The sequence below is a fragment of the Lissotriton helveticus genome, chromosome 1_2, assembly GCF_964261635.1.
Source record: "Lissotriton helveticus chromosome 1_2, aLisHel1.1, whole genome shotgun sequence".
NCBI classification, from domain to species: domain Eukaryota; kingdom Metazoa; phylum Chordata; class Amphibia; order Caudata; family Salamandridae; genus Lissotriton; species Lissotriton helveticus.
Genome location: NC_136058.1, coordinates 146784177 through 146807637, shown reverse-complemented (window position 1 = coordinate 146807637; position 23461 = coordinate 146784177). Strand labels below are relative to the sequence as shown.

General features: G+C 49.4%; 1 protein-coding gene across 1 annotated transcript in view; it reads left to right on the top strand.

The window, feature by feature from the left end:
- Window positions 1-23461, top strand: part of CIMAP2 (ciliary microtubule associated protein 2) — a 204049-nt gene that overhangs the window by 49739 nt on the left and 130849 nt on the right. Inside the window, exon 2 of the mRNA XM_078673440.1 lies at window positions 5890-5977. Within this exon, the coding sequence (XP_078529566.1) occupies window positions 5890-5977 (88 nt within the window). The remainder of the gene's footprint in view (window positions 1-5889; window positions 5978-23461) is intronic.

Genomic DNA, 23461 nt, shown 5'->3' with positions numbered 1-23461 from the left:
GGGTGAGTCCCTATGTATGACGTGAATGCCCTGCTCCTAAATTAAGGAATGGCCGTCAACCCAGAACATGCTGCTAGTTATAGGGTCTCTCTGGAACTCACTGACCTCAAGAGTAGTCGTGACAGAAATTTGCCAAGAAGCTTGTGGAAATTGTTGTTTAACAACACCAAGGCCTGAAGGACCAACTTGTCTGAAGAACTGACCACTTTTAATTTTCGGTCCTCAATCCAGTTATTCACAAATTTCAGTGGAATGATCTGTGGAAAACATTCCATACCTATCGCAAAACTGTTTTAAAAAAAAATGTTTTATTATCTCAGCGACACGCAAACAATGTTTTGCATTCAGTTTTCCACCTAATCTTGCTCACAAAGATGCACACCACAGGCAAAATAAGGAGAAGGTTTAAAGGCTAGTGCAAACTGATTTTTAGGCTGGCGCCAATACTTTTGTCATGTGGCCTATAGCCTTTTATCAGAGAAGAGGAGGACTGCAATTCTGCAAAACATAAAATAAACTGCGAGATAGAACCAAGTTACATCTTGATGGTGCCAAGAGACAGGAAACAATATTGCGTGTATCAGATGCCCATTTTTGATTTTCTCCTTATTGCTGTATCCACCAGTCCTGGTTTTTGCTTGGGGAACTCGAGGCACATCGATCGCACATATAAAGTCTCAAGAATTGCGGATTCTTCAGAGTCAGTCAGGGGTGTTTCTTGATGGCTTCCTCATACCCAGAGAGATTTGGAAACACAAATCGACATGGGCTTTCCTTCAGGTGAAGGCTGCTGTTAACAATCCTTGCTAACCGTCAACCTGCTTCTCTTATGTCTTTGGCTCCCCCGACCTAAAAGTTCTGAACTTCCATAAGCGAAAAGGTTGGAGCATGGAGATTCCCACACTGTCAAACCGCAGCAAGTGGGACGACGCCTCAAATTTTAGGGAAAAAAACTTTTGTACCCTTATTGCTATGTGTTACTTTAAAAAGGTTTTGTGAGGGACCTCCTTAATATGTGCGGTTATTTCAGCCCCAGTAAAATATGAAATGCTGGTGTCAGTATTAATTTCGGTGCAGCCGGTTAGTCATGTGATGCAGTGGTTAATTTGTAAATGAATGAGTGTTGGGGCCCAAAGCTCTGTTCGAGCGGTGCCTTTAAGAAATCGGTTCCCCAAATACCAAGGCTCGGTAGTGTTGAATCCTCCCAGCCTCGGATTGGCAAGGTGGGCCATTGGCTTATGGGCCTCTGGCTGAGGCCAGTTGGTGGGCCGTTTTTTTGTTGTTGTTTTGTCTAAGGGCCTCACCCCCCCTTCCTCCTCCCCGGTGCACTCCATGAAAGGCTGTTGTTCCAGCCTTTATTAACAAACATCCACTGAGCCTGAACCTATGCACATGAAGTCTGGCCGGCAGGCTGTGTCCGAGGCAGAATTACAATGGCCTGTTCCATCTGTCCCTGCACAAGGTGTGCCTGCCCTCTGGTTCCCTCCAGGTGTGACGGAGGCCACAAGGAGCTGCTGATGCAAGCCGTTAGCGCTTGCTTTGCAGGGGACTGCAGTGTGGAGAGGGCTAGAGGGGTTGGTGAGGTCCTGCGAGGGAGCTCCCCAGTTTATTTTTGATCATTCCCACTCCATGCAACAGGCGGTGATAAATCAATCTCTTCTCCTTTGTCTGCCGGATATCAATTACTGCAGTTAACATGGACAGGTTGTGGCCTTAGTTGACTTTGAAACTGGGAAACCAGGTTCAAGTCCCAGTGTCAGCTCAGCATTCTGGGATTATGGGCAAATCACTTAATCTGAAGCTAAAGAAATTAATATGACCCTCTGTAATGTTACCTGGTGATCTTGTAAAGCGTTCTAATGTCTCTTGGCCAAGTTCATGCAATATAAAACTGCATGTAAGGAAAGTGACTGTTTTTAGGTTTCACCTGTCGAAAGCTGCGCACCGCGCAGCTTTTCGGCGCAGGCGAAATCTTATGTCAACAGTATGTGGCTTGGTCACCGCCCCTCTGTTCCATTGGCTAGCTCCATAAATGGAGGCTAGCCATTGGAACAAAGATCTGTCCGTCAATGCCGGAGCAGATTCGTGGGCGTTCCCGCGATTTTTACTCATCCCGTCCCTTTGTGATCGTCATGCGGCGGTGGGTTATTTTTTTTTTTTTTAAAGCTTTGTTTTCGCCATTTTCGAAGTGTCGTTTTCAGGGGTGGGTTGCGCGATGTCCCGCTGTCCGTTCCCGCCCCCCCTCCCGCTGTCAGTGTGCCCGTTCCCGCCCCCTCCCGCTGTCCATTCTCACCCCCCCTCCCGCTGTCCGTGTGCCCGTAGGTGCTTGGTGGCAACAGCCCATCATTGGCTGCGCATGGGGAAGGGCGGGGGCAGCGGGTCACGGCGGCGGCGTGGTTTCGCCGTGCGAGTGTGTCACACAATTACAAAAAATCGGGGAGTGCCGTGTCAGTTTTGTGCTCTTCCCTCAGGTCCTCCCCTGCCCGGCTCCTCCGCATCCTCCTCCACCTCATCCACCCTGGCAGAGCAGACCCCCTCCTTGTCCTCTGCCCCGGTGGGAGCCAATGGCAGCCGGAGGGCGCTGCTAGGCAACGGCATGGCCGGGGGCTCCTACTCGAGGGAGAGCTGGTGCCCGAAGCACTCCTGCCCCAAGGCGGCTCCGGAGAGCCCAGTGCACCCGCCGGCGGTGAGTGCTGCCTGCATGCATACGTGCCTGGTCTGCGCTCTGCTGGGGGTTGCCTGCGCGCACTTCTGGGGGGAGGAGGGGAGTGCCTGCATGCATTCTCTACTTCTGTGCGCCGATGGGGGTGTGCGCCTGCATGCTTGCCTCGTCTCCGTGCTGCTGGGGGGTGCCTGAGTGCACTTGTGGGGGGAGGGGAGGGTGCCTGCGTGCAGTACCTCTGTGCACTGCTGAGGTGTGTCTGCATGCTTGCCTTATCTCCGCTCTGCTGGGGGGTACCTACCTGATGTACCTCAGTGCACTGCTGGGGGGGGGTGGGGGTGCCTGCATGCACTTCTTGGGGTGGGTGAGCCTGCATGCATGCCTGGTCTCTGCTCTGCTGGGAGGTGCCAGCGTGCACTTCTGGGGGTGAGCCTGCGTGCATGCTCTACTTCTGTGCACTGCTGGGGTTGTGCGCCTGCTGCATGCATGCCTCGTCTCTGCTCTGCTGCGGGGGTGCCAGCGTGCACTTCTTAGGGGGGGGGGGTTGTGCATTTCGGGGGGTGAGCCTGCGCATGCAAGCTCTACCTATGTGCGCTGTTAGGATATGTGTATGCCTGCATGCTCTGCCGCTGTGAACTGCTGGGGGATTGTGTCTGCACGCTGTACTTTTGTGCACTGCTGTAGGTGTACACCTGCATGCTGTACCTCTGTGCAGTGCTGGGGGTGTATGCCTGCATGCTGTACGCCTGTACCTCTGTGCACTGCTGGGGGTGTACACCTGCATGCCGTACCTCTGTGCACTGCTAAAGATGCGTGCCTGCAAGCACTACTTATGTGCGCTGGTGGGAGTGTGTGCCTGTCTGTTCTGCCGCTGTGAAATGCTGGGGTGTGTCTCTGCCTGCTCTGCCATTGTGAACTTCTGGGAGTGTGCGCATATCCGCCCTGTTTCTGCGACCTTCTAGGAGCGTGCCTCTCTGTTCTATATCTGTAAAATGATGGGCGCGAAGCTGCTTGCTCTACTTACATGTACTGCTGTGAGGATTACCTGCCTGCTGTATCTCCGTGATTTGTTGAAACGAGTGCCTCTCTGTTCTACCTATGCGACCGGCTGGGAGGTGTGTTTGCCTGTTCTATATCGGGACTCCTAGGAGACCTGCCTAACTGCTCAGATATGTGCCTGCCTGCTCTATCTCTGTGAACTAATGGCACGGGAGGCGAGTCTGTCTTGTTTCCTGATAGACACTGTTTCTGTATCCCAAGGGCCGTGTACATCCCGATGTGCTGCAAAATAAGTTTGAATCCCAGCTGTGGTGCAAATTGTGTACTAAGGGGTTGTGTGCATGCCTGGGCGTGTGTGCGCATCTGTGTGTGTTTGCCTGTGTATTTGAAAGCATCTTTGTGTGTGTGTATGTGTGTGTTTGCCTGTGTATGTGAAAGCATCTGAGTCTGGGGATGTGTGCGTCCCTATGTGTCTGTGCCTATATATGTGTACGCATCTGAGTGTGTGTGCGTGCTCTGCTCACCTACCCAAGTGAAGATTTCAACCTGCCTCAACTCTCCCGGGACATAACCCCCTGTCTTGTGGATATTAAACGAAAGGTACGTCATGCAGCGCTGGAGGCATTTGCCTTGCTGGCCTCGTCCATGGGTTCAGATAAAGCCAGCCTCTTCAAGGCCGTTGATATTGTGGAACTTAATGAGGAGGGGGATGGAGTGATGCATGCAGTCCAGGCAAGGCTAGCCAGAAAAACCCTTCCCAAACTTGATGCACAAGGTCTAGTAGACTATGCCACCCCTCTACCTACCTCTGCTCATGGAAGAGGTGCTCACATTCTTCCAGGAGCGGACTCCGACTGGCTTCTGTCAGGATGTAGGACTCAGAGTGCGCACACTCCCAGCGGTGACTGTGCCCTCAGGCGTCATGGATCCTACAATGACCTACTGCTTCTGGCTGATCCCACCGTTGGTGCCAGGAGGGTGTTAAGCGCAGGTAAAGGGAAAAACAAACTGCCTTGGGAGAATGATTCCGCTCCAGTAGTGGGAGTTCAAGCGAAGGATTCCCTATATGCCAAGGAGCTCCAACAGGTAACTGTGATTTCTTTCATGAGTGTGTGTGGCTGGCTCTGGGTGTGTATGTGTGGCTGGCTCTGGGTGTGTGTGTGTGGCTGGCTCTGGGTGTGTGCGTGTGGCTCTGAGTGTGTGTGTGTGGTAGTAATTGCTGTCTGCTGAGCGCATCCGTAGGGTACAATAGGTCTCACATTTGCAAGAGATTAAGCTAATGGCAATGTAAATGACAATGCCATTTATTTATCTGTTTTCAAAACCAACACATAAATACAAATGTTGTCATTTACAATGCCAATAGCTCTAACTTTTCCAAAGGCGAAACCATTGCATTGTAAATGCTTGTTTCTATATACCTTTGAATTATACTTTCATCCTGATGATGACCCTCGGATTTTCTCACCAGTGCCAAAACGTTGACCTTCAATAAGTGACCTTCTCAATGCTTAGACTTATGTTCACCAGTGGATCAAGTCCCTGGCCTAAATGATTGTTGCCAGTTGTATTGATTTTCCAGACTTGAGTCCATTATATTTTTACAAAGTTGGTTGTTTTTCCTACATTGCTTTTGTAACACTATCAATGCACCGGGCCATTCCCACCTCCTTTACAACCTTTGCAATGTTTATTCAAGTGAAAGATGAAATATAGAATATTATGTTTGCAGTGCTGGTCTTGTGTATGTCCCTTATAGTTTTACAATGTGACAAATAGTTCAACATAAGTTTATGCCTTTTAAGCAGTTCTTTTTAGGAGGATCCACTTGTTGCTTTATAGTTCTCTGCGCCAGGGAAGGAGGTCCTTTTGGGGTTATAGCAAGCAGATTCCTCCCTGATTTCTCGTTTCTAGAGATCACTACCAGATATAATTAATTTTAAATCCCCTAATCTCCTACTCACATTCTGTCAGAAACCTCTAGCATGCACATTTTTAGTCATCATTTTTATACTAGGAAGTGGAAAAATGGTCATGTTACAACCATTCTTAACTCAAAAATAGGGGTTACAGCACTACTACACCAGCACATTTTCCAGAATGTCTACCTGCCACACATACTGAACCACTTCTTTGTGTTTGTGTTTCACTTCCTTACTAGCCATCTAAGTCCTGAAAGCAGCCCATTAGTAACCCTGAAACTCAACATGTTTTAATCTATTCCATAGGTTTGATGTATCTGCAATTTATCCCACGTGTAAGAAGAAGGGGTCGTACACGCAGGTGCCCTACTGCAAGAATGCCAATTCATATGAAGTGAGTAGAATGCCACTTTCAACCGTGTACCAGGTACAAAGGAGCCTGTTTTTATTGTTGCCATGTTATAATACCTTATATTGGTTCGAGTATGTGAAAAAATCTAACTAACAGCAAGTACAAAAGTACAACTTCCTTTTCTGGATCCCAGGCATTGGTGATCACAAATGTAGTTCACTGTGGCCCTTCTTGGCAGGCTTTTGACAATTTTTGAGAATTTACTAAGTTGATGTTTGTATTATTAATAATTTATTTTTTGTACATACATGGAATAGAGTCCACAGCTTGTTTTCCCTACTGGATCTCTCAGGAGTCTTGTTTATTGTGAAGGTATTTTGGTGAATTTAACGTATATTGATGCAGCCTTTATGTTGCTAATCATACCACTTTATTAAGAGTGCATTTGGGATTTTGAGCATGTATGATATAAGTAATATACGCCTTTATGTATCAACGCATTTCCCATTAGACATAAAGGGCCAGATTTACAAACACTTTGTGTTGGGTTTGCATTACTTTTTTAACGCAATCCCACGCAAATTGTTGTGGTGGGATTTATAATCCAACGCAAATCACGATTTCCATTGGATTGCAACACAAAGTAATGCAAATATGCACAATGCGCTGATTTGCGTCACTTTGCATCAACATGACATACCATGACTGGTACATAGGCCCAAAAGGTCTGCTCCATGATGTTTTGGGCTGCTGGTTTGAGCGTGGGAAGACTGGCAATTTGTGGCAGCTCATTGATAGTCAGCACTTTTTTTATCTGGGAGACGTGTTTACAGTAAATTCCATTTGGTTCTCAATAACCTACAAATCCCACCAATGACACTAAACAACTTTCCCATTCTCTGATATCTTCATCTGTGCTCATACCTATACCGAAGAACACAACTCTTTCCTGTGCATCATCTGACAATTTCAGCCCACAAATAGTCATATCTCTAGCTCTCTCATCACACACTTTTTTTATGTCTGACGTCGCTCTAAGTGTTCTCTCAGTTCTGGTTCTTACCCCGCATGCATCATATGACCTACTTTTAACCCCTGCGGGCGTGCAAAATGTTCGCGCTGTGCAAGACTTTTTATAAGTGGGCAGGTTTCGGACGACCGGGGGAGGTCCTCCGCACACGCCCACAGTGACGTGGACGGCTCCCGGCTGTCACGAGCATGCAAGGGGTTAAAAAAGAAGCCTATTGAAGATCCTTCCAACTCTGCAAATTATTGTCCTGTTTCAAATTCCTCTTCTCTAAAATGTTGGAATGCCTGGTCTTTAACCACCTCACTGCCCTTTTAGTCTGGCTTTAGAACTCTACCCTCCACTGAAACAGTACTTTGTTATGTATCCTAATAAATTACTTCTGCACACCATAAGAAACGTTTATAGTAATACATCATGACTTCTCAATCAGTCTTGATATTGTCACTCACACGTTTGTGTTCTGTACACTCGCCCCATTAAGGATAACTAACCAAGCACCCAATTGATTTTCCTCGTAGCTCTCTGTCCAATATGTTTATACATCTCCAGCCCTACTTCTCTGCCAGTTGATATTCCTCAAGGCTCAGTTCTGGGTCCATTATTCTTCTCTCTTTACACCACATCCCTAATTGAATCTTCCTTCCCATCATTTGGCTTCTTATATTACGTACTCGCTAATTACATTCAAATGATCTTCTCCTGCCCAAACTCACCCCTGAACTCCGGTTAAAAGCCTCGGACTGCCTCATAGCCATTCATCACTATATGGCTATCTTCTCCATATTGCTAAATTCCTACAAGACTGAAATTATTTACTAGCCAGTTAAATCAGAAATATCACATCCAACTGTTCATATACTGTTTCCTCCCCTCACACTGCCCCCGCACGCCACTGGCCAAAGATCTTGCCATGTATTTCAATCCTTCAACGACACTAGCATCCCACATCATCTTCTTACCTACCACTAATCAATACCAAGTCCCCAATATCTGCAAAATGTATCTCCATGTGCCCACCAACAGACCAGAAACACGGCTCTGAACTAATTCTGAGCAAGTTGGAATAATGGACAGCCTCTACATTCAGTCCTTCCATTCAACAATGTCATAAATTTAGCTATTAGAACCCTTTGGCACCTCTCTAAGCACACTAGAACATTTTACTATCATCATTGGTTGATTATTTTCAAAAAGCAGGGCAACTTACAAACCATCAATTCAGATTTTAAAGCTGTAAAATACCTATCCCTCAGCTATCTGCTTCATTGTCATAAATGTGTATGGCTACTCACAAGCAACATTTGCTTGCCTTGCTTACATGTTAGTTTCTGTTTGTGTTAGTCAACATTGTGAACTTACTTTCTGTTTCCTTAGGCTGTTTCCATTTATTGCCATGATCACGTCCACTGACTGGCAGACTGGAGTCACACTCCGTAAATTTGCTTTCCCACAGCAGCAACAAATATGTATGTATCAATTTTCCGGCCGGCATTTGTGAGATTTAGCATTATCATCAAAATTAGCTTACTTGGGATTTTATCCCCTTAAAACAACATCGAAATAGATACTTCATACATGTTTACAGCAGTAAGCAAATAACACACATATTACATAAAATATTAAAACTAATAAGTTTAATAAAACCATTAAAAAGAGTTACAAATCTAGCTCATTCCAGTACTCACATTCTCAAAATCCATGCAGTATGTAAATACTTCGATAGGCTAAGAACAATTCCTTCACAAGTATCCAATCCCAAAATCCTTAAAGCTACTAGGTATTGCTTTACACCACAAAGCCTGCAAACTGGGACTAGCCATTGCTTTCAGGGATGCTCATAGGCTTCGCAAAAAAATAGCAAATGCCCTATCATTTCCCAATCCCGTTCTCAGACTGGACAAAGATCAGTTTCTGTATTCAACTTTCACCATTTTACACAGAAACCATTAATAGGGAGGGTCTCAAATCTCCCTTGCCAAAGGCTGTATGATATAGTCCGTATATTGTTCAAAATATTAGCCCAATTTACAGTCAAAGAAATTTCCTGTAAGCAAATCATGTGGGGTCGTACCATAAATATTTTCAAGGGTAACCTGCCAGTACCTATATGAGCGGTAATTGCAAACACAACAGTGATGGACAGAATGTGGATCAATGTCACACATTCACCCCAGTCCAAAGATCTGGACCCAAATCCATCGTTTTTCCACTCCACACCACCCTGGGTTAGACAATGGCGATATGCAAATCAGCGCTGACCCTGTGCCCCATGGAAACAGTCCAGTCCGAACTACAAAAGCCATGTCCTTCCCAGAACGGAAACAAGCATCCGAGGACCGGCCCGGTTTCGAGGTAACACCTCTCATCAGCCCGGCTAGCTTGATTCCAGTGGTGTGGAGTGCCTGGGACTCACGTCTGAGCATCCCCAGTACACTTAGAGCGGTAATTGCAAACACAACAGTGATGGACAGAATGTGGATCAATGTCACACATTCACCCCAGTCCAAAGATCTGGGCCCAAATCCATCGTTTTTCCACTCCACACCACCCTGGGTTAGACAATGGCGATATGCAAATCAGCGCTGACCCTGTGCCCCATGGGAACAGTCCTGTCCGAACTACAAAAGCCATGTCCTTCCCAGAACGGAAACAAGCATCCGAGGACCGGCCCGGTTTCGAGGTAACACCTCTCATCAGCCCGGCTAGCTTGATTCCAGTGGTGTGGAGTGCCTGGGACTCACGTCTGAGCATCCCCAGTACACTTAGAGCGGTAATTGCAAACACAACAGTGATGGACAGAATGTGGATCAATGTCACACATTCACCCCAGTCCAAAGATCTGGGCCCAAATCCATCGTTTTTCCACTCCACACCACCCTGGGTTAGACAATGGCGATATGCAAATCAGCGCTGACCCTGTGCCCCATGGGAACAGTCCAGTCCGAACTACAAAAGCCATGTCCTTCCCAGAACGGAAACAAGCATCCGAGGACCGGCCCGGTTTCGAGGTAACACCTCTCATCAGCCCGGCTAGCTTGATTCCAGTGGTGTGGAGTGCCTGGGACTCACGTCTGAGCATCCCCAGTACACTTAGAGCGGTAATTGCAAACACAACAGTGATGGACAGAATGTGGATCAATGTCACACATTCACCCCCGTCCAAAGATCTGGGCCCAAATCCATTGTTTTTCCACTCCACACCACCCTGGGTTAGACAATGGCGATATGCAAATCAGCGCTGACCCTGTGCCCCATGGGAACAGTCCAGTCCGAACTACAAAAGCCATGTCCTTCCCAGAACGGAAACAAGCATCCGAGGACCGGCCCGGTTTCGAGGTAACACCTCTCATCAGCCCGGCTAGCTTGATTCCAGTGGTGTGGAGTGCCTGGGACTCACGTCTGAGCATCCCCAGTACACTTAGAGCGGTAATTGCAAACACAACAGTGGTGGACAGAATGTGGATCAATGTCACACATTCACCCCAGTCCAAAGATCTGGGCCCAAATCCATCGTTTTTCCACTCCACACCACCCTGGGTTAGACAATGGCGATATGCAAATCAGCGCTGACCCTGTGCCCCATGGGAACAGTCCAGTCCGAACTACTAAAGCCATGTCCTTCCCAGAACGGAAACAAGCATCCGAGGACCGGCCCAGTTTCGAGGTAACACCTCTCATCAGCCCGGCTAGCTTGATTCCAGTGGTGTGGAGTGCCTGGGACTCACGTCTGAGCATCCCCAGTACACTTAGAGCGGTAATTGCAAACACAACAGTGATGGACAGAATGTGGATCAATGTCACACATTCACCCCAGTCCAAAGATCTGGGCCCAAATCCATCGTTTTTCCACTCCACACCACCCTGGGTTAGACAATGGCGATATGCAAATCAGCGCTGACCCTGTGCCCCATGGGAACAGTCCAGTCCGAACTACAAAAGCCATGTCCTTCCCAGAACGGAAACAAGCATCCGAGGACCGGACCGGTTTCGAGGTAACACCTCTCATCAGCCCGGCTAGCTTGATTCCAGTGGTGTGGAGTGCCTGGGACTCACGTCTGAGCATCCCCAGTACACTTAGAGCGGTAATTGCAAACACAACAGTGATGGACAGAATGTGGATCAATGTCACACATTCACCCCAGTCCAAAGATCTGGGCCCAAATCCATCGTTTTTCCACTCCACACCACCCTGGGTTAGACAATGGCGATATGCAAATCAGCGCTGACCCTGTGCCCCATGGGAACAGTCCAGTCCGAACTACAAAAGCCATGTCCTTCCCAGAACGGAAACAAGCATCCGAGGACCGGCCCGGTTTCGAGGTAACACCTCTCATCAGCCCGGCTAGCTTGATTCCAGTGGTGTGGAGTGCCTGGGACTCACGTCTGAGCATCCCCAGTACACTTAGAGCGGTAATTGCAAACACAACAGTGATGGACAGAATGTGGATCAATGTCACACATTCACCCCAGTCCAAAGATCTGGGCCCAAATCCATCGTTTTTCCACTCCACACCACCCTGGGTTAGACAATGGCGATATGCAAATCAGCGCTGACCCTGTGCCCCATGGAAACAGTCCAGTCCGAACTACAAAAGCCATGTCCTTCCCAGAACGGAAACAAGCATCCGAGGACCGGCCCGGTTTCGAGGTAACACCTCTCATCAGCCCGGCTAGCTTGATTCCAGTGGTGTGGAGTGCCTGGGACTCACGTCTGAGCATCCCCAGTACACTTAGAGCGGTAATTGCAAACACAACAGTGATGGACAGAATGTGGATCAATGTCACACATTCACCCCAGTCCAAAGATCTGGGCCCAAATCCATCGTTTTTCCACTCCACACCACCCTGGGTTAGACAATGGCGATATGCAAATCAGCGCTGACCCTGTGCCCCATGGGAACAGTCCAGTCCAAACTACAAAAGCCATGTCCTTCCCAGAACGGAAACAAGCATCCGAGGACCGGCCCGGTTTCGAGGTAACACCTCTCATCAGCCGGCTAGCTTGATTCCAGTGGTGTGGAGTGCCTGGGACTCACGTCTGAGCATCCCCAGTACACTTAGAGCGGTAATTGCAAACACAACAGTGATGGACAGAATGTGGATCAATGTCACACATTCACCCCAGTCCAAAGATCTGGGCCCAAATCCATCGTTTTTCCACTCCACACCACCCTGGGTTAGACAATGGCCATATGCAAATCAGCGCTGACCCTGTGCCCCATGGGAACAGTCCAGTCCGAACTACAAAAGCCATGTCCTTCCCAGAACGGAAACAAGCATCCGAGGACCGGCCCGGTTTCGAGGTAACACCTCTCATCAGCCCGGCTAGCTTGATTCCAGTGGTGTGGAGTGCCTTGGACTCACGTCTGAGCATCCCCAGTACACTTAGAGCGGTAATTGCAAACACAACAGTGATGGACAGAATGTGGATCAATGTCACACATTCACCCCAGTCCAAAGATCTGGGCCCAAATCCATCGTTTTTCCACTCCACACCACCCTGGGTTAGACAATGGCGATATGCAAATCAGCGCTGACCCTGTGCCCCATGGGAACAGTCCAGTCCGAACTACAAAAGCCATGTCCTTCCCAGAACGGAAACAAGCATCCGAGGACCGGCCCGGTTTCGAGGTAACACCTCTCATCAGCCCGGCTAGCTTGATTCCAGTGGTGTGGAGTGCCTGGGACTCACGTCTGAGCATCCCCAGTACACTTAGAGCAGTAATTGCAAACACAACAGTGATGGACAGAATGTGGATCAATGTCACACATTCACCCCAGTCCAAAGATCTGGGCCCAAATCCATCGTTTTTCCACTCCACACCACCCTGGGTTAGACAATGGCGATATGCAAATCAGCGCTGACCCTGTGCCCCATGGGAACAGTCCAGTCCGAACTACAAAAGCCATGTCCTTCCCAGAACGGAAACAAGCATCCGAGGACCGGCCCGGTTTCGAGGTAACACCTCTCATCAGCCCGGCTAGCTTGATTCCAGTGGTGTGGAGTGCCTGGGACTCACGTCTGAGCATCCCCAGTACACTTAGAGCGGTAATTGCAAACACAACAGTGATGGACAGAATGTGGATCAATGTCACACATTCACCCCAGTCCAAAGATCTGGGCCCAAATCCATCGTTTTTCCACTCCACACCACCCTGGGTTAGACAATGGCGATATGCAAATCAGCGCTGACCCTGTGCCCCATGGGAACAGTCCAGTCCGAACTACAAAAGCCATGTCCTTCCCAGAACGGAAACAAGCATCCGAGGACCGGCCCGGTTTCGAGGTAACACCTCTCATCAGCCCGGCTAGCTTGATTCCAGTGGTGTGGAGTGCCTGGGACTCACGTCTGAGCATCCCCAGTACACTTAGAGCGGTAATTGCAAACACAACAGTGATGGACAGAATGTGGATCAATGTCACACATTCACCCCAGTCCAAAGATCTGGGCCCAAATCCATCGTTTTTCCACTCCACACCACCCTGGGTTAGACAATGGCGATATGCAAATCAGCGCTGACCCTGTGCCCCATGGAAACAGTCCAGTCCGAACTACAAAAGCCATGTCCTTCCCAGAACGGAAACAAGCATCCGAGGACCGGCCCGGTTTCGAGGTAACACCTCTCATCAGCCCGGCTAGCTTGATTCCAGTGGTGTGGAGTGCCTGGGACTCACGTCTGAGCATCCCCAGTACACTTAGAGCGGTAATTGCAAACACAACAGTGATGGACAGAATGTGGATCAATGTCACACATTCACCCCAGTCCAAAGATCTGGGCCCAAATCCATCGTTTTTCCACTCCACACCACCCTGGGTTAGACAATGGCGATATGCAAATCAGCGCTGACCCTGTGCCCCATGGGAACAGTCCAGTCCGAACTACAAAAGCCATGTCCTTCCCAGAACGGAAACAAGCATCCGAGGACCGGCCCGGTTTCGAGGTAACACCTCTCATCAGCCCGGCTAGCTTGATTCCAGTGGTGTGGAGTGCCTGGGACTCACGTCTGAGCATCCCCAGTACACTTAGAGCGGTAATTGCAAACACAACAGTGATGGACAGAATGTGGATCAATGTCACACATTCACCCCAGTCCAAAGATCTGGGCCCAAATCCATCGTTTTTCCACTCCACACCACCCTGGGTTAGACAATGGCCATATGCAAATCAGCGCTGACCCTGTGCCCCATGGGAACAGTCCAGTCCGAACTACAAAAGCCATGTCCTTCCCAGAACGGAAACAAGCATCCGAGGACCGGCCCGGTTTCGAGGTAACACCTCTCATCAGCCCGGCTAGCTTGATTCCAGTGGTGTGGAGTGCCTTGGACTCACGTCTGAGCATCCCCAGTACACTTAGAGCGGTAATTGCAAACACAACAGTGATGGACAGAATGTGGATCAATGTCACACATTCACCCCAGTCCAAAGATCTGGGCCCAAATCCATCGTTTTTCCACTCCACACCACCCTGGGTTAGACAATGGCGATATGCAAATCAGCGCTGACCCTGTGCCCCATGGGAACAGTCCAGTCCGAACTACAAAAGCCATGTCCTTCCCAGAACGGAAACAAGCATCCGAGGACCGGCCCGGTTTCGAGGTAACACCTCTCATCAGCCCGGCTAGCTTGATTCCAGTGGTGTGGAGTGCCTGGGACTCACGTCTGAGCATCCCCAGTACACTTAGAGCAGTAATTGCAAACACAACAGTGATGGACAGAATGTGGATCAATGTCACACATTCACCCCAGTCCAAAGATCTGGGCCCAAATCCATCGTTTTTCCACTCCACACCACCCTGGGTTAGACAATGGCCATATGCAAATCAGCGCTGACCCTGTGCCCCATGGGAACAGTCCAGTCCGAACTACAAAAGCCATGTCCTTCCCAGAACGGAAACAAGCATCCGAGGACCGGCCCGGTTTCGAGGTAACACCTCTCATCAGCCCGGCTAGCTTGATTCCAGTGGTGTGGAGTGGCTGGGACTCACGTCTGAGCATCCCCAGTACACTTAGAGCGGTAATTGCAAACACAACAGTGATGGACAGAATGTGGATCAATGTCACACATTCACCCCAGTCCAAAGATCTGGGCCCAAATCCATCGTTTTTCCACTCCACACCACCCTGGGTTAGACAATGGCGATATGCAAATCAGCGCTGACCCTGTGCCCCATGGGAACAGTCCAGTCCGAACTACAAAAGCCATGTCCTTCCCAGAACGGAAACAAGCATCCGAGGACCGGCCCGGTTTCGAGGTAACACCTCTCATCAGCCCGGCTAGCTTGATTCCAGTGGTGTGGAGTGCCTGGGACTCACGTCTGAGCATCCCCAGTACACTTAGAGCGGTAATTGCAAACACAACAGTGATGGACAGAATGTGGATCAATGTCACACATTCACCCCAGTCCAAAGATCTGGGCCCAAATCCATCGTTTTTCCACTCCACACCACCCTGGGTTAGACAATGGCGATATGCAAATCAGCGCTGACCCTGTGCCCCATGGGAACAGTCCAGTCCGAACTACAAAAGCCATGTCCTTCCCAGAACGGAAACAAGCATCCGAGGACCGGCCCGGTTTCGAGGTAACACCTCTCATCAGCCCGGCTAGCTTGATTCCAGTGGTGTAGAGTGCCTGGGACTCACGTCTGAGCATCCCCAGTACACTTAGAGCGGTAATTGCAAACACAACAGTGATGGACAGAATGTGGATCAATGTCACACATTCACCCCAGTCCAAAGATCTGGGCCCAAATCCATCGTTTTTCCACTCCACACCACCCTGGGTTAGACAATGGCGATATGCAAATCAGCGCTGACCCTGTGCCCCATGGGAACAGTCCAGTCCGAACTACAAAAGCCATGTCCTTCCCAGAACGGAAACAAGCATCCGAGGACCGGCCCGGTTTCGAGGTAACACCTCTCATCAGCCCGGCTAGCTTGATTCCAGTGGTGTGGAGTGCCTGGGACTCACGTCTGAGCATCCCCAGTACACTTAGAGCGGTAATTGCAAACACAACAGTGATGGACAGAATGTGGATCAATGTCACACATTCACCCCAGTCCAAAGATCTGGGCCCAAATCCATCGTTTTTCCACTCCACACCACCCTGGGTTAGACAATGGTGATATGCAAATCAGCGCTGACCCTGTGCCCCATGGGAACAGTCCAGTCCGAACTACAAAAGCCATGTCCTTCCCAGAACGGAAACAAGCATCCGAGGACCGGCCCGGTTTCGAGGTAACACCTCTCATCAGCCCGGCTAGCTTGATTCCAGTGGTGTGGAGTGCCTGGGACTCACGTCTGAGCATCCCCAGTACACTTAGAGCGGTAATTGCAAACACAACAGTGATGGACAGAATGTGGATCAATATCACACATTCACCCCAGTCCAAAGATCTGGGCCCAAATCCATCGTTTTTCCACTCCACACCACCCTGGGTTAGACAATAGCGATATGCAAATCAGCGCTGACCCTGTGCCCCATGGGAACAGTCCAGTCCGAACTACAAAAGCCATGTCCTTCCCAGAACGGAAACAAGCATCCGAGGACCGGCCCGGTTTCGAGGTAACACCTCTCATCAGCCCGGCTAGCTTGATTCCAGTGGTGTGGAGTGCCTGGGACTCACGTCTGAGCATCCCCAGTACACTTAGAGCGGTAATTGCAAACACAACAGTGATGGACAGAATGTTGATCAATGTCACACATTCACCCCAGTCCAAAGATCTGGGCCCAAATCCATCGTTTTTCCACTCCACACCACCCTGGGTTAGACAATGGGGATATGCAAATCAGAGCTGACCCTGTGCCCCATGGGAACAGTCCAGTCCGAACTACAAAAGCCATGTCCTTCCCAGAACGGAAACAAGCATCCGAGGACCGGCCCGGTTTCGAGGTAACACCTCTCATCAGCCCGGCTAGCTTGATTCCAGTGGTGTGGAGTGCCTGGGACTCACGTCTGAGCATCCCCAGTACACTTAGAGCGGTAATTGCAAACACAACAGTGATGGACAGAATGTGGATCAATGTCACACATTCACCCCAGTCCAAAGATCTGGGCCCAAATCCATCGTTTTTCCACTCCACACCACCCTGGGTTAGACAATGGCGATATGCAAATCAGCGCTGACCCTGTGCCCCATGGGAACAGTCCAGTCCGAACTACAAAAGCCATGTCCTTCCCAGAACGGAAACAAGCATCCGAGGACCAGCCCGGTTTCGAGGTAACACCTCTCATCAGCCCGGCTAGCTTGATTCCAGTGGTGTGGAGTGCCTGGGACTCACGTCTGACCATCCCCAGTACACTTAGAGCGGTAATTGCAAACACAACAGTGATGGACAGAATGTGGATCAATGTCACACATTCACCCCAGTCCAAAGATCTGGGCCCAAATCCATTGTTTTTCCACTCCACACCACCCTGGGTTAGACAATGGCGATATGCAAATCAGCGCTGACCCTGTGCCCCATGGGAACAGTCCAGTCCGAACTACAAAAGCCATGTCCTTCCCAGAACGGAAACAAGCATCCGAGGACCGGCCCGGTTTCGAGGTAACACCTCTCATCAGCCCGGCTAGCTTGATTCCAGTGGTGTGGAGTGCCTGGGACTCACGTCTGAGCATCCCCAGTACACTTAGAGCGGTAATTGCAAACACAACTGTGATGGACAGAATGTGGATCAATGTCACACATTCACCCCAGTCCAAAGATCTGGGCCCAAATCCATCGTTTTTCCACTCCACACCACTCTGGGTTAGACAATGGCGATATGCAAATCAGCGCTGACCCTGTGCCCCATGGGAACAGTCCAGTCCGAACTACAAAAGCCATGTCCTTCCCAGAACGGAAACAAGCATCCGAGGACCGGCCCGGTTTCGAGGTAACACCTCTCATCAGCCCGGATAGCTTGACTCCAGTGGTGTGGAGAGCCTGGGACTCACGTCTGAGCATCCCCAGCCCACTCAGGGTGAAATTGCAAAAAACACAGTTGATGGACAGAATGTAGAACAATGTCATACATTCACCCCAGTACAAGGATCTGGGCCTAAATCCATCGTTTTTTTGCACTCCACACCACCCTGGGTTAGACACTGGCTATATGCAAATCAGCTCTGACCCTGTGCCTCATGGGAACAGTCCAGTCCGAACTACCAAGCCATGTCTTTCCCAGACCGGAATCAAGCATCCAAGGACCGGTTTCTGGCTATCAGCCTTCATCAGCCTGGATAGCTTGACTCCAGTGGTGTGGAGAGCCTGGGACTCACGTCTGAGCATCCCCAGCCCACTCGGGGTGAAATTGCAAAAAACACAGTTGATGGACAGAATGTAGAACAATGTCATACATTCACCCCAGTACAAGGATCTGGGCCTAAATCCATCGTTTTTTTGCACTCCACACCACCCTGGGTTAGACACTGGCTATATGCAAATCAGCTCTGACCCTGTGCCTCATGGGAACAGTCCAGTCCGAACTACCAAGCCATGTCTTTCCCAGACCGGAATCAAGCATCCAAGGACCGGTTTCTGGCTATCAGCCTTCATCAGCCTGGATAGCTTGACTCCAGTGGTGTGGAGAGCCTGGGACTCACGTCTGAGCATCCCCAGCCCACTCGGGGTGAAATTGCAAAAAACACAGTTGATGGACAGAATGTAGAACAATGTCATACATTCACCCCAGTACAAGGATCTGGGCCTAAATCCATTGTTTTTTGCACTCCACACCACCCTGGGTTAGACACTGGCTATATGCAAATCAGCTCTGACCCTGTGCCTCATGGGAACAGTCCAGTCCGAACTACCAAGCCATGTCTTTCCCAGACCGGAATCAAGCATCCAAGGACCGGTTTCTGGCTATCAGCCTTCATCAGCCTGGATAGCTTGACTCCAGTGGTGTGGAGAGCCTGGGACTCACGTCTGAGCATCCCCAGGCTGATAGCCAGAAACCGGTCCTTGGATGCTTGATTCCGGTCTGGGAAAGACATGGCTTGGTAGTTCGGACTGGACTGTTCCCATGAGGCACAGGGTCAGAGCTGATTTGCATATAGCCAGTGTCTAACCCAGGGTGGTGTGGAGTGCAAAAAAACGATGGATTTAGGCCCAGATCCTTGTACTGGGGTGAATGTATGACATTGTTCTACATTCTGTCCATCAACTGTGTTTTTTGCAATTTCACCCCGATTGGGCTGGGGATGCTCAGACGTGAGTCCCAGGCTCTCCACACCACTGGAGTCAAGCTATCCAGGCTGATGAAGGCTGATAGCCAGAAACCGGTCCTTGGATGCTTGATTCCGGTCTGGGAAAGACATGGCTTGGTAGTTCAGACTGGACTGTTCCCATGAGGCACAGGGTCAGAGCTGATTTGCATATAGCCAGTGTCTAACCCAGGGTGGTGTGGAGTGCAAATAAACGATGGATTTAGGCCCAGATCCTTGTACTGGGGTGAATGTATGACATTGTTCTACATTCTGTCCATCAACTGTGTTTTTTGCAATTTCACCCCGAGTGGGCTGGGGATGCTCAGACGTGAGTCCCAGGCTCTCCACACCACTGGAGTCAAGCTATCCAGGCTGATGAAGGCTGGTAGCCAGAAACCGGTCCTTGGATGCTTGATTCCGGTCTGGGAAAGACATGGCTTGGTAGTTCGGACTGGACTGTTCCCATGAGGCACAGGGTCAGAGCTGATTTGCATATAGCCAGTGTCTAACCCAGGGTGGTGTGGAGTGCAAAAAAACGATGGATTTAGGCCCAGATCCTTGTACTGGGGTGAATGTATGACATTGTTCTACATTCTGTCCATCAACTGTGTTTTTTGCAATTTCACCCCGAGTGGGCTGGGGATGCTCAGACGTGAGTCCCAGGCTCTCCACACCACTGGAGTCAAGCTATCCAGGCTGATGAAGGCTGATAGCCAGAAACCGGTCCTTGGATGCTTGATTCCGGTCTGGGAAAGACATGGCTTGGTAGTTCGGACTGGACTGTTCCCATGAGGCACAGGGTCAGAGCTGATTTGCATATAGCCAGTGTCTAACCCAGGGTGGTGTGGAGTGCAAAAAAACGATGGATTTAGGCCCAGATCCTTGTACTGGGGTGAATGTATGACATTGTTCTACATTCTGTCCATCAACTGTGTTTTTTGCAATTTCACCCCGAGTGGGCTGGGGATGCTCCGACGTGAGTCCCAGGCTCTCCACACCACTGGAGTCAAGCTATCCAGGCTGATGAAGGCTGATAGCCAGAAACCGGTCCTTGGATGCTTGATTCCGGTCTGGGAAAGACATGGCTTGGTAGTTCGGACTGGACTGTTCCCATGAGGCACAGGGTCAGAGCTGATTTGCATATAGCCAGTGTCTAACCCAGGGTGGTGTGGAGTGCAAAAAAACGATGGATTTAGGCCCAGATCCTTGTACTGGGGTGAATGTATGACATTGTTCTACATTCTGTCCATCAACTGTGTTTTTTGCAATTTCACCCCGAGTGGGCTGGGGATGCTCAGACGTGAGTCCCAGGCTCTCCACACCACTGGAGTCAAGCTATCCAGGCTGATGAAGGCTGGTAGCCAGAAACCGGTCCTTGGATGCTTGATTCCGGTCTGGGAAAGACATGGCTTGGTAGTTCGGACTGGACTGTTCCCATGAGGCACAGGGTCAGAGCTGATTTGCATATAGCCAGTGTCTAACCCAGGGTGGTGTGGAGTGCAAAAAAACGATGGATTTAGGCCCAGATCCTTGTACTGGGGTGAATGTATGACATTGTTCTACATTCTGTCCATCAACTGTGTTTTTTGCAATTTCACCCCGAGTGGGCTGGGGATGCTCAGACGTGAGTCCCAGGCTCTCCACACCACTGGAGTCAAGCTATCCAGGCTGATGAAGGCTGATAGCCAGAAACCGGTCCTTGGATGCTTGATTCCGGTCTGGGAAAGACATGGCTTGGTAGTTCGGACTGGACTGTTCCCATGAGGCACAGGGTCAGAGCTGATTTGCATATAGCCAGTGTCTAACCCAGGGTGGTGTGGAGTGCAAAAAAACGATGGATTTAGGCCCAGATCCTTGTACTGGGGTGAATGTATGACATTGTTCTACATTCTGTCCATCAACTGTGTTTTTTGCAAGTACCTATATGAGAGCAACTTTTTGGACACTCTGTGTACATTCCTCTGGTTGGTCTGGAGCTCCTTCAAACCCAAACCGGTTAGATTTAGGCGCATCAGGTTGAAAAGCCAGGGGATCTTGTTGGAGGTATCCGGAGCTATGACCTCTTCTATCACAGACCAATAATCACTTAATTCTTTGGTACTCCACAATCTCCTCAGGAAAACCAGCACTCTCAAATCATATGTTTGTTCAATAAAGTTTATTACCTAAATCAATGTTCAAGGGTAGTAGCGGTATACTTTGTGGTAAACCCACAGAGTGATCTCATAAATGTATGTTTCATTCTGCAACATACTTAGAGAGAGGAAAATGCCTCTGAGAATTGTTTTTGCAGTCAGGATTGTTTTAGTGAAGGAAGGGGTACCTCCCCGCACCAAAACAATCCTGTCTGCAACACAGGCACCCTTGCATCTCGGAGCGAAGGTGCCTGTGTTGGCGCAAGGCAGCACATTATATGCCAGCGCAAACAATGGAGAGGAATGTGCCATGTTAAATATGGGTCATTGCTGCTCTCTCTCCGTCTTGCATTATCAGCGCAGCAAGGTGTCTTGCTGCGTTCCGTAAAACCTTGATAATTTAGCCCCAAACTATCCCTGAGGTACTCTGCCGCAGTTTGAGGATGCTCCTTTTGTTATGCTCTGGCCTGTCTAAGTTGGGGGTTATTTTTACACCCCAGTAATCAAACTCTCTTATTCTTTCCAGGGTCGATTTCCACAGTGTAATCCAGCCCCAGAATGCTTATGTGGATTAAGAGCCATACATTTAGTCTTTGAGGTGTTAAACTCTAATACTCAGGTGTTACAAAGATTCTATAAACCTATTTAACAGTTGTTGTGCTCCCCAAGTTGTTTTGGGAATGAGGAGAGTATCATCAGAGAAGAGTAGAGCAGACATCCTACAGCCTTCCACTAAAGTTGAATCATTGGTACAACTATTGAGGAGGCTGATGGCATTATTAGTATAATGGGAGAATAACGTTCATGCCAAAACACATAACACCCCTGCCGTACCTCTCTGTCTTTTGGGATGTGCTCAATCAATTCACCCTGACTACCCCACCTCACTCGATTATAATTTTCATTATGCATACGAACAATGGCCGATAGGATGCTGTGGGGAACCCCCATCTGGCCTAGGACAGCCCACAGTTTTGAGGTATCGCGCCAAAGGCTGATTTTAGATCAACAAATATGACATACAACTGCCCTTTATTTAATACAACTGTCTTCCAGTAAATAATATTAAGCGAGAAGACCTAATCAATAGTACTCACATTTTTTCTGAAACCAGCTTGTAGGGGTGTCAGAATGCTACAGGTATCCACCCACTCTTGTAATTTATTTAGCACTTGGCAACAGAAAATGTTCTGGAGACTTTCAATTAGACTCATCGGCCAATAGTTACATGGGTTGTATCTATTCCTTTTTCTAGATGGGGGCTATTTCTGTCCCTTTTCACGTGGACGGCATCAGCCTAACAATCAAGATAGTATTATTTTATTTTTATTCATAAAGTTTTATATAGCGCTGGCTAGACCCGGAGATATCAGAGTGCTTAACATAAGGATCAGTGCATTACAGGTTACATAGTTACAGGATCAGCGAGTTACAGGTTACATAGTTACAGCAATTAGATCAAAGAAAACGGAGGGGGGGGAACAGCAGGGAGGAAGAGGAGACAATGTCATATGTCCGGCTGGGTAGGTGACGGCCAAGGGGGTGGACCAGAGCCAGACTCCTCAATAGCTGCAAAGAACAGCTCCACTAGGCATCAGCCAAGGTTGCTCGGGCTCCGCAGTAGGTACAAAACAGTTCAAGCTGGTGAAGACGCTGTACCAGCGGCCCCGGGCGCAGGTCCTAGTCAACGGAGCTTTATCTCCCTGTCCTCATTTGCCGTGGTACGCGACAGGGATGCCCCCTCTCTCCGATCCTCTTCGCTCTGGCTATGGAGCCTCTTGCCTGCCTTATTCGTGGTGACCACTCCCTTACGGGCTGGCGGTGACCTGGCTTTGAGGAGGACAAAAGCGCACTTTATGCGGATGACGTACTTCTGGTTTTGGCTGACCCAGCCCAGTCGGGACCCAGATGCCTCCGGGCGCTTAGCCTCTTCGACTGTACCTCTGGTCCACGGCTCAACCCGGCTAAGTCCGTGTTGGTCCCCCTACACATATCGCGGGAGTGCTTTGATTGGCAGTTGACGATCCCCCTTCGACGGCAGTCCTTCAAGGACTTGGGGATCTGGGTGGCCCTTCTGCCCGAACTGGCATGGTCTCTCAATGTCACCCCGCTGGTCAAGCGGGTCCGTGCAGATCTCTCGAAATGGCGTACTCTACCCCTAAACCCT